The sequence below is a fragment of the Lepisma saccharinum genome, chromosome 9 (genome assembly GCF_977018435.1).
Source record: "Lepisma saccharinum chromosome 9, izLepSacc3.1, whole genome shotgun sequence".
In the NCBI taxonomy this organism is placed as follows: domain Eukaryota; kingdom Metazoa; phylum Arthropoda; class Insecta; order Zygentoma; family Lepismatidae; genus Lepisma; species Lepisma saccharinum.
Genome location: NC_139237.1, coordinates 92,078,317 through 92,093,666, shown reverse-complemented (window position 1 = coordinate 92,093,666; position 15,350 = coordinate 92,078,317). Strand labels below are relative to the sequence as shown.

General features: G+C 36.7%; 1 protein-coding gene across 1 annotated transcript in view; it reads left to right on the top strand.

Moving 5' to 3' along the window:
- The window catches only part of Mdh2 (malate dehydrogenase 2), a 55,148-nt gene that overhangs the window by 23,172 nt on the left and 16,626 nt on the right, over positions 1 to 15,350 (top strand). The window contains exon 2 of the mRNA XM_083128606.1: positions 12,383 to 12,577. Coding sequence (XP_082984732.1) covers positions 12,383 to 12,577 — 195 coding nt within the window. The remainder of the gene's footprint in view (positions 1 to 12,382; positions 12,578 to 15,350) is intronic.

The window sequence follows — 15,350 nt, the reverse complement described above, 5'->3', positions numbered from 1 at the left end:
TCGAAGAGCGGCCAACGACAACGACGCGCTGATGCGATACACCAACTTGAACGCCGACGGCACGCCGATAGCCAACACATTACCTGAAGCGGCCAAGTGCGTCATCCGGAGCATGGAATTGAGAATGCCGATCGTGGAATACGAAACAAACTACGCCCTCAAGTACAAAGCGGAGATCTTGAAGAGTCCGCAGGTACCGATTCACTTTCACGGTTACCAGTGCGTGCAGAAGATGGCGTTGGGAAGTCACATGGAATTCGACGTGACGACGCAGTTCAACAACATACAGTTCGACATGCCAGATTTCGTCGTGGTGCTCTTTCAAACCGGACGCGATAACAACCAGGAAAAAAATTCCAGCAAATTCGACGACTGCAAGATCAAGAACGTTTATCTGAAGAATGGACGCAACGAAGTGTTCCCGCGCGAGAATTACAACCTCGACATGACCAAAGACGATTACCTCAAACTTTACGAAGCTTACACCTCTTTCAAACGTGTGACCGAGGGAAGCATGGACATGTACTACACGCCCAGCGAATTCAAAACCCGCAGACCCATGTCCGTCATCAATACCACGAAGAGGAAGCAGGTGGTGGTCAACGATCGAACCAACATCAAGGTCGTCTGCGAGTTCAACAGCCCGTTGCCCGAGGACACCGTGTGCAGTGTGATCCTGGTTGCCGAGAAGTCCTTCGTCCACGACGTGAAGAACGAGAGGGTCACAGAGCAGTTTTAACAAGTTTTTAACATTTTTTCTTGCACAATAAGAAATTTTTGTACTAGCACAATCAGTTTCAATGGCACAATACGAAAATTTCACTAGTTCAAGATCAGTTACAATATCAATTTCATCACTTATCAGTTACAATATCTTTTTTTGCACTATAGCACGAGAAACAAATCAGAAAATTTGCACAAAAAAATTTGTTGTTGTTTTTACACGAGAAAATTAACAATAAAATTCTTTTTTTATTGTTTCAGATGCTGTCGAAACATCAAAAACACATACACATACAAAAACACTAAAAAATAAGCATGCAACTTTATTTGTAACACACACATACATTCTCCATCTTCATCAAAAAAATATTATAATAAACATAATTATTTTTATCTATCACACAATAAAACTCTATATCCAAAATATTACAACATCAAATAACACTAGAGTCGTTAGTACACGTTGCATGCATTACGGAGGTCCTCTGTAGGGTTTCATGGAAGTTTGGGGGAAAAAAAAAAACACGTGAAACTCTACAGAGGTGCGGTTATCTAGAGCCGCAGCCGTTAGAACCTTTTTGGGTTGGGCACCACGCACCCTGGCGAGGTTAGGGGCCAGGCATCCTAAAAAACAACAATTATTTATTTGTTTGTTTGCCTCACAATACGAAAAATAATAAGAAGCACCAGCGCGCACGTGTGTATAGCACATCGTGTTTCCCCCAAGAGAGGTTTACAAAAATCGCGATAGGTCTCTCTTTCTTTATCTTACGGCAATGTTGGTATCTCTATCTTTTTTTTTAGTTGTAGGTGGGTTGCCAACACAATCTAGTTAATAATACTACATATTATACACACACACGCACACACATACTGTGTTGCCATCCATCCATCTCTCTTTTTTTTACGGCAGTATATATTTGTTGCCGGCTCTATTGCCCAGTGTGTGTATGTTGCGCCAGTGTATAAATTGGCTAAACCCTTGCCAAGTAAAAAAAAAGCTGTAGGTAAATATTAGCAGCATTGTCGGTTGTTTAACTCTTCCCTCTCTCACCTCTCTTTTTTTGTAAAAAGCTATGGCAAAAATACCAGTAGGTTGGCAAATTGCTTTATGCAATTAATTAAGGCAAGCCTCAAGCAGTGTTGCCAGCTCCTTGCTTTAGGTTAGGTTAGGTTTGGTTAGGTTAGGTAGGTTAGGTTAGGTTAGGTAGGTTAGGTTAGGTGCAAGCCTCAAGCAGTGTTGCCAGCTCCTTGCTTTAGGTTAGGTTAGACCGAATAAAAAACCTTGGTGATTTTTTCGAGTGAGGAGTTGGCAACACTGCAAGAAAATGAGGCTCATGCCTTACGAGAGAAATCCATTAAGGCAAGCCTCACCGGTTAGGCTAGGCTAGGCTAGGCTAGGTTAGGTTAGGCTAGGCTAGGTTAGGTGCAAGCCTCAAGCAGTGTTGCCAGCTCCTTGCTTTAGGTTAGACCGAATAAAAAACCTTGGTGATTTTTTCGAGTGAGGAGTTGGCAACACTGCAAGAAAATGAGGCTCATGCCTTACGAGAGAAATCCATTAAGGCAAGCCTCACCGAGCCTCATTTTCGGTTCCTGAACCCGTGCACTTGTTCTACTTATTTGTTTTGCCGGAAGCAAAGTGACTCATGTCGTGTAGCTTCGTGTTGTGACTCGTGTCAGATCCGGTGTGCGGCTGGCCTAACTAAGCAGTTACAAGCCTTCATGGTCACGTTTGGGTTCAGCTTTCATTTTGATCTTGCCATCTGCTTCCCAGGAGGGTGGGTTTTTATCCAGTGTTTCTAGGAAAGTCTGTGGAACTTCATGTGCTGGTCTCCCAATCTGTCACAAGAAAGGGTGAACGAACTTTTAAAAAGGTGAAATATTGAGATGAGCTGTTGCCTTTGCCTGCTTTTGGTATTGGATGGTATTGGTAAAAGAAAATCAGCCAATACTGTGAGTTTTAGTGAATGATGAAATATATGTGAGACACTCGTGCAATAATTGGTTATTTTTTTTAATAGTAATTTTTGTAATTATTATAATTAATAAAAAGCAGCACATATATAATCAGCAAAGGAAGCAGTGATTCAATAATACAACTGTTTCTTGAATTCTAGTGATAAAAAAGTGTGGTCCTGTGGGTTGCCCCTGGTATGTAAGTTTCTTGTACAGCATGGGCAAGCCAGGGTTAAAACTAAACGTGTAGTCCTGATGAGCACATATGACCATGAAATGGGCTTAAAACAAGCTTTTACGTGTTTGTCTCAATTTAACTGTTGATGTCATAAAATATGAAACAAATATTAATATCAAAATATTTGATGTTTCAGAACAATTAAGTCTTTACTGTTCACTACACATTTGCAGAAGTGTACGTATTACGTGAACGTATGTATATATCCTGTTTAAAGGAGCTTTGAAACTGAAGCGACACATGGCTCCTGGAAACCAACCCTTAGAAGTAAATGCAACATTTCGAACAGAAGCAACATAAGCTGCAAGTGTCACTTGGCCTGAACAATTTTCTCAGGGAACTTTCAGACTGAAGCAATAAGTGACATGTGTTGCTTGGAAGCAGAACCTCCTCAGTAATCCATTCAACCTTTCATGTCACTTGCATGTTGCTCGGACTACACTGTTTTTCTCAATGGCATGCATCATGCCGCTTTGGTCTGTTTTTACATGCACGGTGAATATTTTGCTTTATACTGAAGGAGACTGTGCTGCTTGTCATTCTGAAAGTTCGTTCAATGGTGCACATCATATCACCTTGGTCTTGTTTCTGCATGCGTGGTGGGTGTTTGCTTGCAGACTAAAGGGGTCACTTGTCACTTCTATGTGACATCCACCACTGTCCTGTGTTGATTGATTCAGTCTGAATGTTCTCTATACTTAACAAGATTGTTAGCTACTTCATCAGACATTGAGATTTAATTTAGCCTGTAAATCACAGACAATACATTGCAAGTACTGTTGTTGGAAAAAAGGCTGGCTTTTTGATAGAAGGTTCCTTTCATAATCATGAATGGGCCTTTGGAGTGGAATAAAGTAATGTTGTTGCCCTTGTAATAAGGAGGGGTCTAAGGTTCAATCCTCAGTGTTCAGTGCGCTTCGTATCTCATTTCAATCTGTAGGTTCAGTCCAGATTTCTTAATTTTTTGATGCCAGTCTTATATGGTTCTGCTCCAGTTTTAGTGCAAGTGTTTTTCAACTGCTGGGCTGCAAAAGTTCCCTTGCACCCAGGGGTTAATGACTGATTTAAATCTAATTTTATATTTGACATCAAGTCTATACATAATTGAACTATGATTGTGCCATAGCTGATGTATTAATATTAATTAAGGGTGCATATTAATTTCCATATAAACTTTTTTAAAGATCAGAAATGCATTTGAGTGAAATAGTTGGGATCTGGGCATCAACTTGTAAGAAATAAATTTACTGGGCTGTAGTCTCACAAAGGTTGAGGGTTTTGCAACAAGCAGCCAAAATGCATCACTAGTTGCTCCGTGACCAGGTTTTGCAGCCATTTAATCAAATTATACATTATGTACTGGAAAGCCAGAATACAAATATGCATTTTGTACTGAACACAAAATTTAATGTAAAGAGCTTTGATACTAAATTTTCAAAAGGTAGAATAGCATAGGTTTTTCCAATAAGAACGATATGATTTGACAGTGAGATAAAATAACTATTTCAGATACAAACTTTTTTGTATTATTTTGAAGCATAGTTTATTACATTATGTTTTGAATAACACATCATTTAAGTGTCCACCTCGACTTCGTGCACACGAGTGAATTCGATGAACCCAATTTTCGATGACTTTGTGCAATAACTTGGGCCTAATGTCACAAGTGTAGCGTTCGATGTTCAATCTTAATGCATCAAGGGTTCATGGTCTGTTTGCATAGACTTTAGATTTCAAATAACCCCCCAAAGAACAATGTAAAGGAGTTAAATCCCAACTTCTTGGAGTCCAATTAACAGTTGCATTTCTTGAAATTATCCTTTCACCAAACTGTTCTTGCAATACGTCAATAGTGGCATTAGCAGTGTGACATGTGGCACAGTCTTGTTGGAACCACATGTCCTCCAAATCAATTTCATCTAGATTTGGCCACAAAAAATCTGTTATCAATCTGTACCGCTCACCAGTCACTGTAACTGCATCTCCTACCTAGTGTTGGAAAAAAACTGGTCCGATGATGCCACCATGCCATAAACCACACCATACAGTGACCTTTTGCGAAATCGAGGGCTTCTCGTGAATCTCTTGTGGATTGTTTTCACACCAAAAGCTACAATTTTGTTTAACATATCCACTTAACCAGAAATGAGCTTCATCTGAGGAGATAATTTTTTGCCCAAAATTATGACCAGTTTCAAGTTCAATAGAATGTCTATTTTCATAATTTTGTTAGGATAATTGTCATGTGCCAGTTCCGACGACACAATGAAAAATGCAAGGAAGAAATGTTTCCCCGAGAGCGACAATAGATGGCAGCACGCCATATAAAGAAGAGCAGAGTTCATTGTAGAAACTAGGAGCGGAGAAGAGCGATTATATATTATAGTAAATGCAAAATACATAAAGGAAGAGTATAACAATTATAGGAGTAAATAAAATGTTGTAAATAGCCAATTAAGATAATTAAGAATATGCTCGTATATGAAACAATGAGGAAAGTTAATAAGTGAGCAAATGAATTCAGAAATGTATCTCCTTTCTGATCCTAGTGATCAAAATTTGATATAATACCTCTGAGGAGGAGAACATAGTCAGCTTTTGTGTTTGTCTGTCCCTTGGTGGCGCTGTGTCAAATTAGACGCCCTGAAGCACTTACGGTTGCGCTCCTTATTAGACGCACTTGGCCATAGGCAGCGCTTGCTGTTAGCAATCCTGGGCTATTCCCCTTTTGATCGTTACATAGGAGGTGGCGCTACTGTCAGTTTAGTCGCCCCTAATCTTTCTATAAGTATAGCTTGTGTCGTTTGTATAATACCAAAGAAGCGGGGGAAGCGAGTGCATATATGTAATAAATAAGATTACGCTTTAAAAGGAAAAAAGACGAATTAGAAGAAAGAAAAGGAGAATAAGCCTTTTCCAAAAATAGAAGAAAAAAAGAAGCCTTTTCCAAAATCAATGATTGAAAAGAAGCCTTTTACCAAAATAGAAGGAAGATAAGAAGAAGCCTTTTCCCCAAAATTGTGAGAAGAAAAGAAGAAAAAGATTTCCTTTCAATTATACATATATTTATAAGAAGAATATAACAGGCGTAAATTTGGAATCAGCATATATATATATTTCAATGTATATACAAGCTTTGCTATATATTTTCTCTGTATTGTGTACAGTTTTGAGAATATACAGTAGATCCGCATTTAACTATATCCTCTTGGCTATAAAATGCTTTCTTATTTGGAATTCTCGAATAAAGAACCTATCCCCTGAGATTAAGATATCTGTAGCCTTGGTATAAGTTTATTTTAAGAAGTGCACTACAGGGACATTGCATAATAATCAAACATTCTTGAAGCGTGTATTTAGCCATGATGAATTGTCACAAATGACAACTAGTGACAGTTACAACATTTGGAGCATAGTTGCCAGTTCATTTCAAAATCATATTCTTATTGGAAAACCCTTTCTCTTTTTTTTATCATGTAAGTAATGTTCGTATAACAAATTCAAACATCGATAATTGTATCATCCTAATCATGCTGTTAGTTTCTATTAAATACACATACAAAACTACTTTATTTATGTGAATATGTTTATACTACAGATATATATATTTAATAAGCCTACCGAAATATGAAATAACACTGAATGAACCACCCATTCAAAAAAGCCAACTTTTTTGAAAACACTGTTTATGTGTTTATGAATTTCGTATCGTAAATTGTATTTTATATTTAGGAATGAGTGTCTATTTTATAGAAGGGAGATAAACTAAAACCATGCAACAGGAAAAATACTGCCAACTCCTGTGTTTTCATTGATTTGACACTTTAGTGAAAAAAGCCACGGAAAAAACTCACCCCCCATTTTTTTCGACCACTTCCAACTCTAATGTGAAGGCATAACACCCAAGATAAGATATTAGTGGAATATTGTCATGAGCTGGTTTTATTTTTAGTCTATATGCATCTAAAACAGTAGGAGTTTCAAATGCATGGAAATGTTTTTAAAAATTCATGGAGTGAGAACTGTTCCTCGTAGATTTGGTTTGTTTTATTTTGGATTAATAGCAAAGACTTTCACAGGTGGTACAGTATTGATATTCAATCTTATTTCAGGTTCAATTAGGAAAAGGATAATTTACTTGGTCCTGCAGCCCCCACATTAAACTGAAGTGAATAGAAAAATTTTGAAGTGTAGCACTACTATGTACCTACAACCGTGTTAAGTAAAGTTAAAAATTGTCCCAAGGTTTATCATTAAAAAAATAATTAAAATGTATTGAGCAGTAACAAAAAGTAGCATTGCCAACTGGGTCATTCCACATGTAATCACCCAGAGCAGGTTGCTGCATAGTCATGGATTTGCTTCCAATTTTTTTACTGATAGATACTTGGTGCAATATGACAAATATGCAATATTAGACTTGTCCAACAAATATGTTGAAAGTTACAAATTTTTGAAAATTGATTAACCATTTTTAAAAATTTTCATTTTTGTTCTAACCCCTATGCAAGGGTAGTTTAAAGCCAGCATTATTTTTCTACAACTTGACTTCGTTTAAAAATGGTGGCCATTTTTGTCTCATGACTTCCTGCATTTTTGGCCTTTGCAAACAGTTGCGATAATTATAACTCGGCTAAGAAATATGATAGAAAGCTGTAGTAAAAAACATTGTTTTCAGTACATTTCAAGCTTTATTTTATGTCTGCACAATTTCTGAAAATCTTGTTGGACAAGTATAGTATTACATATTTATCATATTGGACTAAGTATCTATCAGTAATAAAAAATAGGAATTAAATTCATGATTATGAAGCAACTTCTTGTCTTTGAATCTGGTGATTTCGTGTGGAAGACCCAACTATATATACATAGTGTATTGGTTCTAGTAATAGCTATGTATCTTAGCTACTTAAAAGTTAGGTACTACAGAAGACCACTCTTAGAGAAACAATTATTTTTTGTATTTTTTGAAAAATCAGCAAGAAACTATAAAAAACTGAAAAATGTATTTTTTAAACTTTATTCTTCTGTCCATTTGACCCCTATTTACTGCGCAGTGAGGTGAATAATTTCTGATGGTATTTACCAAGCTTATTAGATTAAGGTACTTATTTGCACATAACATGTGTTTTTTAGTATTGTATTATCAAATTTTTTTGCAATGAATTATTGACCTGTTATCAACAAAACTGCATGGTTGTAGGACCCTAAGATTACTAAATTTTAAATTTTTTATTCACATCTGTTCGTTGCAGTGGCTACAAGTGCGCTTCCAATAGGATTTTTTTGGTAAAATTATTATATTTTTTGTTTAATTCTTTTTTATGGGAACTAAATACCAGTATTATAATTTCTCCCCTTCCCGGAAGTGACACTGAGTTTTCCTTGTAAAATTTTTTGTTCAGCAGTGTACATTTGAAAAGCATTTGCTTGAGAACCCTCCCATCCCAAGAGATTCCTGAATGCCAATCTTAAAAATAATGCTTGTGGTTGATTTTTGTGCATTGCTATTGTTCACTATCTAGTCAACATTGCTAGGTACAGTAGTCAAGTAGGACAGGCTATTTTTCTGTCATGTTTTTGCAGTATATGGATAACCAAAAGTAAATAAACTTCACTTGTAAGTCACCAGTGTGTTAGAAACGGTCGTATTAACATTAAAATTTAGTTTTGAAGTTCTAAAAAGCAGCATTTGACACCAGGACCTAATACCCATTAACATATTTAAACTGCTAAAAAAGACTCCTCTTAGTTGACAAACGAGTGACTAGGTTTGACCTAGTCATCATATTCATACGAAAATATGATTGGAACATGGGCTAGTTCCTGATTTGGCAAACCAGTGGCGCAGGTACGTTTTTCATTTGGGCTGTACAAAATTCAGCCTCCATATATGTGTGTATGTGTGTGTATATACACCACACACTACTTCACGGGTACCTATATCTAGGTATAATGTGAAGGCATGGTAAATATTCCATTTTAGAACAGCAAACACTAATTTCCTGTTTTTTAATGAAAAATCTGCAAAATAATTTTTATTTATTTCTCTTACAATTTATGGTTATTTTAAAAACAAATTTTGAGACGAGATAACAATTCCAAAACACATAAAGTTCTGGACCTTGTTCTAGCCCCATTTTGAATTTAACGGAACGGAAAATCAGGAGTTTGATATATGAAAATTGCTAACAAAATACATCTGTTCATTTCAATGCAGTTTTAGATTAAAGAGGGTAATACATAATTGGGAGTATGGTAAGTAGGATTCCCCCTCCTCTATCTTGAGCTATCCCAACCAGGAATAATCATCTCCCACCCACTGCACATATAAACCATACAATTCCACATATATAAAACTTATATAGTTCCACTCTTGTGTTGTAAATCTAATCCAAAATGTACCAATATCTACACCTGAATGTACATGGGGGTTGGTTCAATGCCATAAACCTAACCTTAACTAATTAGAGAAATCATTTAGAAGGGTTAAAGCTACTTTTTGTTTCCTTGGACCCCTGTTGCATTCCTTTCATCCAGAAAAAATATTCAAAAAATTGGATCAAGTCTAAGCATCACAGTGCCCTTGACAAGGCAACTGGCAACCAACAAAGGTTTTCTTTCATCATCCTGATGTATTACTTGTTTCACACAAGTTAACATAAGTTTACAATGGCATTGCACTATTAACTAGTAGCAAGCACAGTGTAGTAGAATAAGTTTACAGTGGTTTGCATTTCTGTGGTAAGAAAGATAATTCTTACATGTTATAAACAATAGAAACTTTTATATTGAGCAAATTGAAAATAGGTTCTTTTAACAGTAGCACCTTGGGCCTGTCAAATTATCTAAGGGGGTACAATTGGATTTAAGGATTTAGGGGAGTACACTACTCCCATTCAAAAATTTTGGGGGCTACAATGTACTCTTGTTGCTGCACCACTGTGTCAACCTTTGCCACAAAGTTCCTGAATTAGCAGCCTTTGCCACAAAGCTCCTGACCTGGCAGCCCTTTGCCACAGAGAGTGCTCAGGTAATCTTGGTGGCCATAAGTTTAGGAAATTATCCGTTCCTCAAAGACACTTTGGATCAGCACCAAGGACTCATTTGGTGCATGGCACGTGGAGACATCCTGTTGAATATCACCTTGACATAGCTCTGTCATTCTCTTGCTCAACAAGCACCATGAGAATTCGTAGCGTGTGTACTGAATTTTCACAGCAACTGAGACAATATGGCTAAGAATGCTACCAAATTCTTCACAGCTGCACACACTGTTGAGAATGTATAAATCTCCCAGGTGTCCCACGTCATGTAAGACTAACACGGAGCATTACGGTGCATTTTTATTGAAATGAAACTTGAATGAAATGGGTTAGTTTTATATGAATCACCCTGTATATTATTTTCTCCACACAGAAAATATCAAAGCTGTCAAATGGTAGTGGCATAAAAAAATTAAAGGACATTTGAAACCATTGTTAATTTGCGGAACACAGTACTATTTGAAAACTTCTGAGAATTGAATGTAAACAATGATCACCAAGCTGTACGCTGTGTGACAGCCTTTGTCAGTAAGTGACTGTGACTACGTGTTTCAGATTGTTGGGTCTGGAGGGAGGTGGAATAGATTTTTTCCAGTTACTTTGGACACCATAATACTGCAACTCTAAAATTGCATAATTAAGGTACTCACGTTTGCCACGAAGCTGTTTTACATTATTTTCTATTAATTTTGGTAGCCACTGCCACCATCCTCATTGGAATTCGTTGTGTTTTTGCATGACGCATTTTTTTTTTTTTTTTTCCTAAATCGCCGCTGGGTGTGCTGCTGTCGCCTGTATGACTGCTGTTCACCGGTGTTAATTGCTGCAGTAACTGAAGCCAGGCATGGTGTGCCTGACCACTATCTATCTATGTTCAGTTGGATGGTGGCAGTGGCCACCGAAATTAATAGAAAATAATGTAAAACCGCTTCGTGGAAAACGTCTGTACCTTAATTATCTATTACCGCATCTCTCATTCCCATAGTATGAATACGATTGCATGTTTAGCTCTAGTCCCTACCCCAACATCATTTTGCCGAGCATTGTGGCAGAGTGGTTAGCAAAGCATGCTACGACGCCAGGGGTCCCGGGTTTGAATCCCGGCCTAGTTATGGGCATCGCTTATGCATATTTTCCTTTATTAATTTAATCGTAACATCACGATTAGACTTGGCAGAAAAGTGATGTAAAATAAACCAATTCAATGAGCCCTACAGAATTTTGGATCTTCTCTTTGTTCCCCCTCCCCAAGGATGTATTTCGCCCCCCGGAATCCCCTCCCGCCAACACCGAAAGACTTGCAAAGTTCGAAACTGAAATAATGAAAATTTACTTATTTAGCATTTATTGTATAATTGGGGGTTATTTACTTCCGTCGAACTTAATGGAAGGCAAGCATTATATTTATTTATTTATGCTGGTATTATCCTGCTGAAAACATATGACTGGCCTTAGGAGAGCACTACGCATACATGTAAAAATGTGTTACATATTTATAATACAAGATTGGATTAGATTTTACATTTACATTGGATGTAAATGTAAAAGAGAAATACTAAATACATTAAAGGGTACAATAAAATATACATGATAAATACATTAAAAGTGAGATATCATATGGCTTTGAAGGACAGTGTCAAAGAAGATTTATGCATAAGATATTAAATCAGAAATTTTGCTTTTCATCAACTGGATCTAACATCCTTTTTTGTTATTCAGTAACTAGAATGTTTTATACAAATATTTTGGTTGTCTTACCTACCCATAAGCTAGATAATGAATATTTACTATTATATACCTATTCTTATACCTTCTACCTATTCATGTAATAATAATACAGTATTAGTTAATTTATGCATTATGAATAAATATATTAATTTTATTTGCATAAAATATTCAATCAAAAATGTGGCTATTTTCCAACAGTCAGTGGCGTAACATAGCTGGGGATCCCAAGGTAAAGGGGTACAGTACAGTCCCGATTAGCCTTACTGTGCATAAAGTGGACTTAAAACACCAAATCAACCATTACATATGAAATTAAAGGGAAAACTGTGCAAAATTTAGAATTATTAATACAAACCTTAGTTAGCTATTAAGTAACATATTGTTTCAAACCTATTAGTTTTTGTAGTAGAAGTTGGATTTTGTGTGTGGTGTCTCCACTTAATTTAAATTTCATTACCATATGAAAGCTAAATTAATTGTAATTTCGTTCTAATTTTCTCATAGATTGTTTCTGTATTTTAAGCTCTGAAGTATCATACTTAATTTCTGAAACAAATCTTAGTTTGAAGAATCTATTTATGATAATTTTCATAGCTTTTCATTGTTCCATAATCCTACAAAGTAAATAATGTGCATGGTGTCACACCCATCACAGACAAAATTACTAATAGTATTTTTATTGTATACACAGAATAATGCAAAAGTTGCAGTATGTGGAGCAAGTGGAGGAATCGGGCAGCCGCTCTCCTTACTCTTGAAGCAGTCTCCGTTGGTAACTGAACTGAACCTGTACGACATTGTTCATACACCAGGTGTTGCCGCGGATCTAAGTCACATCGAGACCAGAGCCAAAGTTACGGGCTACATGGGTGCAGAGAATTTGAGGGTAAGTTGAATTTTACCATTTTCATGTACTTTGAAGTATACATTATTTGTTAGTCTCTCCACATTGTACTAAGAATACCCATGGGTGTCGGCAAAAAATTTTGTTAGTGGGTATCAGGTTATTTATGAAACTTCAATAGTAGATATAATAACTACGAGATCAGATTTTAAAGGGAGAAATTTTACTCTAAAAAGGACAAATAAAGGGAAAATTATTACCAAAAAAAGGAAATGAAATAACACTTAATTTTATTTTTGAACTCTAAAAATATTTTAAATGAAAGCACAATATAACAGTTGGGCTGAAAAGTTCGTAGGCTAACATAGTAAAAAATATTTTTTTGACAAAATTCGATTTTATTATTCAATATAGTTGCCTTCGAGGGCGATACAACGATTATAGCGGTCATACAATTTTTCGATGCCATTTTTATAGTACGATTTCTCTTTAGCCTCAAAATAGGCCTCAGTTTCGGCGATTACCTCTTCATCAGTGCTAAATTTCTTTCCAGCGAGCATTCTTTTAAGGTCTGCAAACAGGAAAAAGTCACTGGGGGCCAGATCTGGAGAATATGGTGGATGGGGAAGCAATTCGTAGTCTAATTCATATAATTTTGCCATCGTTTTCATTGATTTGTGACACGGTGCATTGTCTTGATGAAACAGCACTTTTTTCTTCTTCAAATGGGGCCGTTTTTTCGTGATTTCATCCTTTAAACGCTCCAACAACGCTATGTAATAATCGCTGTTGATGGTCTGGCCCTTTTTGAGGTAATCGATGAATATAATACCATGCGCATCCCAGAATACTGATGCCATAACCTTGCCAGCCGACTGTTGCGTCTTTCCACGCTTTGGATTCGGTTCATCATGTGTAGTCCACTCGGCTGACTGTCGATTGGACTCTGCAGTGTAGTTATGGAGCCATGTTTCATCCATTGTAATATATCGACGGATAAATTCGTGTTTATTACGGTTGAATATCGCTAAACATTGCTCCGAATCATCAAAACGTTGTTGCTTTTGATCGATTGTGAGCACGCGCGGCACCCATTTTGCACACAGCTTTCGCATGTTCAAATATTCATGCACAATTTGTCCAACACGTTCCTTTGATATTTTTAAAGTCTCAGCTATCTCGATCAACTTCACTTTACGATCATTTAAAATTATTTTGTGGACTTTTTTGATGTTTTCGTCGGTAACAGCCTCTTTGGGGCGTCCACTGCATGCATCGTCTTCGATGCTCATTTCGCCTCATTTAAATTTAGCAAACCACTTCTCAACGGTTGATTTTCCTGGTGCAGAGTCCGAATAATGTTTATGAAGCCAAGCCTTGGCTTCAACAGTATTTTTTTTCGCCAAAAAGCAATGCTTTATTAACACACGAAATTCTTTTTTATCCATTTTTTCACAATAACAAAAGCTGCTTCACTCACAATGCTATATCTCACGAACTAATTATCCGGCAGCTGTGAAATTTATACACGTATCTTTTGAAGGTTAGTACTAAGTAAAAATCACATGGATTTAATTCTAGTAACGCCATCTATGAGTCAGCCTACGAACTTTTCAGCCCAACTGTTATACCATTCATTTATAAAAAGGGATACATTACATTTCGTATGAAGTAAAGTAAAAAATGCAAGAAATTTGATGTTCCTTTTCATATAAAATATTTTTAGTGGAGTGCAAAAATAAAATCTAGTCCTTTTTTATTTATTATTTTTTTTAAGGTAAAGTACAACAAATAATCTTACCATCTGTTTCAATGAAATCTTCCTTGACCACATTCCATAGCTTGCTACCATTTGTACCTAGCTTAGCCATTTCATTGACACTCGATATTGTCATCACGGTCACGCAGTAAAGTTAAAACTATTCTAAAAAACTTCACAATAAAAGTCTAAATCTAGGAGAGAAGTATGCTTTAAACTCAACAGGCATGCAGTTTACATTGCGTTTATTGTTGCTTAAGCCCAGATTACATTTTTGGAACAATTACAATCACAGCAAAATACTCCACCTTCGAGAGGAGAATCTTCTCTCTCTCTCTCTCTCATATCTCTTTCATTTCTCTCTTCTTCCCAACCATCATGGAGGGAAGGTAAGGTAGAAGGTGCATTTTGGAAAAATATGACCACCGTTGTTATTAACCTCAGTCAAGGTAACAGCAATGTTACCAGATACCCTAACGCACACAAGTTCCATAATTTTGCTAAAGCTTCAACCATAAGTCTTCTCAGTTCCATTAAATATTGCTTTTTTTTTCGGAAAATCTTTCCTACACCATCCAAATGAAATTGTGTCTCGTCAGGAAACCAAACTTTGTTCAGTGTTCCGTTTTTATCCTCTGCCCAATGAACGAATTGTGAGTTTTTATACCACGGTAATCTTGTATGGATACACACGGAGATCATTTTTAAGAATCCGTTGAACGGCGAACGCACAAGTTTGGGATGATCACGCTTCAATTCCAATACTGTTCCTTCCATTCGAAGCTTTTCATGCCATTTGTAGATCTTTTTTTAGAGGGGTCCACCAAGTATGGAAATGTGCATGCCTCGGAGTCACAACAATGCTATTTGTTTCGGCAAATAAATAACACAGTTGCTGATCGCTGCTGCATTGTAAGTCTTGCTTTGTCAGTCATGCTGTCTACTCTTGCTCCCTGGCGGCAGCATCATGAATTATGCTTCACATTTCATAATGCGACTTTTCCAATGACTACTGCAACTGCTCTTGACGCACATGATTTCTCATCTCTGAACCAA